This window comes from Gastrolobium bilobum, unplaced genomic scaffold (assembly GCF_033153095.1).
Source record: "Gastrolobium bilobum isolate Gb01-03AN ecotype WA unplaced genomic scaffold, APGP_CSIRO_Gbil_v1 utg1261, whole genome shotgun sequence".
Taxonomy (NCBI): Eukaryota; Viridiplantae; Streptophyta; class Magnoliopsida; order Fabales; family Fabaceae; genus Gastrolobium; species Gastrolobium bilobum.
In genome coordinates, this window is record NW_026897380.1 from 148,977 (window position 1) to 152,485 (window position 3,509).

At 38.0% G+C, this 3,509-nt stretch overlaps 1 protein-coding gene across 1 annotated transcript; it reads left to right on the forward strand.

Moving 5' to 3' along the window:
• Positions 1 to 372: 372 nt before the first annotated feature.
• LOC133306473 (probable polyamine oxidase 5) lies at positions 373 to 2,210 on the forward strand. The gene has a single exon (XM_061506800.1). It carries the CDS (start codon positions 376 to 378, stop codon positions 2,062 to 2,064), a length of 1,689 nt encoding a protein of 562 aa, XP_061362784.1. The 5' UTR covers positions 373 to 375; the 3' UTR covers positions 2,065 to 2,210.
• Positions 2,211 to 3,509: the final 1,299 nt, after the last annotated feature.

Sequence of the window (3,509 nt, forward strand, 5' to 3'; positions counted from 1 at the left end):
ATTTTTACTATTTAGAGACATGAATGAAATCTTTGAAAAATTTAGTCTTTGTTTTATATATTTAGATTTACCCGTTTATGTGTATGTGAATTTGAATTGTGTTTTCTTTTTAATCAGTATAGAAATAGTTATTTACATAAAAAGAGTAAGTTAGTGATTGCCCTCACTACACCCTCCAAAAAAAAAGAAAAAAAAAAAGTGCAACCATTTATAAATTCATTGTCAGTAACTCAAATCTCACCTTCACAGTTCACACCACTTGTGTTGTAACACTCTCTCTGTGTTTTTTTCTCCCCGTGTGTGATTGTTTTGTTGTTCTGCTTTGCTTGTTGTGATAAGCATAGTAGCTAAGCTATCTAATCTAAGCTAGCAAATATGGTGGTAAAGAAACCACGTATTGTGATAATTGGAGCAGGAATGGCAGGTCTCACAGCTGCAAACAAGCTCTACACTGCAACTGCTTCCAAGGACTTGTTTGAGCTATGTGTTGTAGAAGGTGGAACAAGGATTGGTGGCAGAATCAACACTTCAGAGTTTGGTGGTGACCGGATTGAGATGGGTGCTACTTGGATTCATGGAATTGGAGGCAGCCCAATTCACAAAATTGCTCAAGAAAACCATTCACTGCACTCTGAGCAACCTTGGGAGTGCATGGATGGGAACTCAGATGAGCCTACCACCATATCTGAAGGTGGCTTCCAGGTACACCCTTCTATTGTTGACCCTATCACAAAGCTTTTCAAAAACTTGATGGATTACTCTCAGGGGAAGCTAACAGATGTCACTGCAAAAGGTGAACTTGAAAGTTATTATATGCTGGCTGCTAAAGCTGCTCAAGATTCCAAAGTTGGCTCTGGGAACCTTAGTGTTGGTTCTTTTTTGAGACAAGGCCTTGATGCTTACTGGGGTTCAGTGAAGGAGAAAGAGGAGCTCAAAGGGTATGGGAACTGGAGCAGGAAGTTACTTGAAGAAGCAATCTTTGCAATGCATGAGAACATCCAGAGGACTTATACATCAGCTGGTGACTTGTTGAGTCTAGATTATAGTGCTGAGAGTGAGTACATAATGTTTCCAGGTGAAGAAATCACAATTGCTAAAGGGTACTTGAGCATAATTGAATCCTTAGCTTCTGTGTTACCACCTGGTTTAGTTCAGTTAGGTAGAAAAGTCACAAGAATTGAATGGGAGCCCCATAGAGATGAGGAGAGTATTAGTATGGGAAATGGTTGTTTTTCTAGGCCTGTTAAGCTACATTTCTGTGATGGCTCAGTTATGTCTGCTGATCATGTCATTGTCACGGTTTCACTAGGAGTGTTGAAAGCTGCTATTCGTGATGATTCAGGTATGTTCTGTCCTCCTCTTCCCCCTTCAAAGGCCGAGGCAATTTCAAGGCTTGGTTTTGGTGTTGTTAATAAGTTGTTTATGCAATTGAGTCCAACACAAGGTGGAAAACATGAACACTCCAAAGGGTTCCCATTCCTTCAAATGGCTTTTCATTCACCTCGATCTGAAATGAGGTTCATGAAAATACCATGGTGGATGAGGAGAACTGCTACCCTTTTTCCCATCTACAACAATTCTAGTGTCCTACTATCTTGGTTTGCCGGGGAAGAAGCACTAGCACTTGAGTCACTCAAAGATGAAGAGATCATAAATGGGGTTTCATCAACAGTCTCAAGCTTTCTATCATATTCACAGTGGCAAAATGATTCCAGTTCACATAAATTGTGCAATGGGAATGTAAAATCTGAAGAGAGAACTCATGATAATGAAGTCAAATTCAGTAAAGTCTTGAAGAGCAAGTGGGGAACTGATCCTTTATTTTTAGGCTCATACAGTTATGTTGCAGTAGGATCAAGTGGTGATGATTTAGATACAATGGCAGAGCCATTGCCAAAAGATAACAGTTGTCAATCTTCTGCTTCATCTCCACTTCAAATTTTGTTTGCAGGGGAAGCAACTCACAGAACTCATTATTCTACAACTCATGGAGCTTACTTCAGTGGTCTTAGGGAAGCTAATAGGCTTCTTCAACATTATCATTGTGTTGGGATTTACAACTAGTATTTTTTTGTTCTCTTTTCAAAGTTTTGTGCATTAATCTCTATGATAGTACTCCCATTTTCATCTTAACGTCTTCCTTTCTCTTTAAGGAAAGTAGTGAGTGATTGGGAAAAATCGAAATTAGAAGGGGCAAGATGAATAGTGAGATGGGGACATTTAGCTGTACTACTTGAATTAAACTTTCCCCAATATTTATTTCTCTTAATTTATGAGTGTAGTTTCTTTTCATTTAATCTCTTTGTTAATCTCCAAAAGAAAACTATATTAGATTTTTAATGAAATTAAGAATCTGATTTAGAACTAGAAAGCTTCGGATGCTACCTCCTCCATGTGTGGCTTCTCTCAAAGGACAGGATCCGCCAAACCCGGCACTTTCCACCTTGGAATCTCCACATTAGTTCTTTTACGAAATGAAATCTGTCTGGTCAACTTCTCAGGCCTATATGATCTTCCCATCATGTATAAACTCTACTCAAAACTTTGATGCTACCGTCTTTTATATGATAGATATAGTTCATCCTTGTCATTCCATTCTACGTAATTAACTTCAATTTTAGTACAATGCAAAATGGATATGTATGTAAATTATGGTATGATTAATAAAAGCATAAGAAAAACAATGCTGGGCTACCATGATTTAATATCTCAAATACTTCTTCCATTCCTAACAAAGCCATTGACACCCTTAAGAGGAAAATCCAAAAGCATTACTTTGCTTGAGTCAGATTAGACTAGTGAGAAGTTGTGAGTTGTGACAATAAATGAGCTGGCTAAAACTGTATGATTCACATGAAGATGGATAGAAGGTGCAATGGTAGGGTCCCATCTTGCACCTCTTCTGCCTCCATGACCAGTTGCGGTCGATCAGACCAATAACCAAAATGTCCTTTGACAATGAGACAGAATTGTAGATGCTTGTAGCCATCTGATTGCAGTGATCTTTTGTGCAGAAGCTTGCTTGGTCAGGATTCATGAAAACGACTGGTCCCATTCCCTGCCTTGTATGTATTTAAGCCATAGGACAGACATATATACATGTAGACCAGTTTGTTCTATCTAACAATTTGGCCTACCTACTCTTGGCACCCATTTGAAAGGTATACGACTTAGAGCTCCACGTTAATTGCGTGGACAACTAATCTTCATATAACTAATGTGGGATTTATAAGACTTTGTATACTCTCACCCTTTAAGCTAGGTTTTAGAGTTATATATTTCAAGGTTCTTATCAAATGGTATGAGAACCTTTTACTATGTCTCCCTGGTGACGCTGACATTGCAGTGTTCGTCCAGTGCTAGTAAAAAATGTATTTATATGTGGATGTATTATATAGGCCTAATTAATGGAGTGATGCTTTGTAATTCAAAAAAAAAAAAAAAAATGGAGTGATGCTTTTATGTGGACTTAAATATATGTAACACTCGTTAATATGAGTAACAGTGTA

What these genes read in the sequence shown, in the direction of transcription:
- LOC133306473 (XM_061506800.1), top strand. Translation starts at nt 376, where the DNA reads ATGGTGGTAAAGAAACCACGTATTGTGATAATTGGAGCAGGAATGGCA.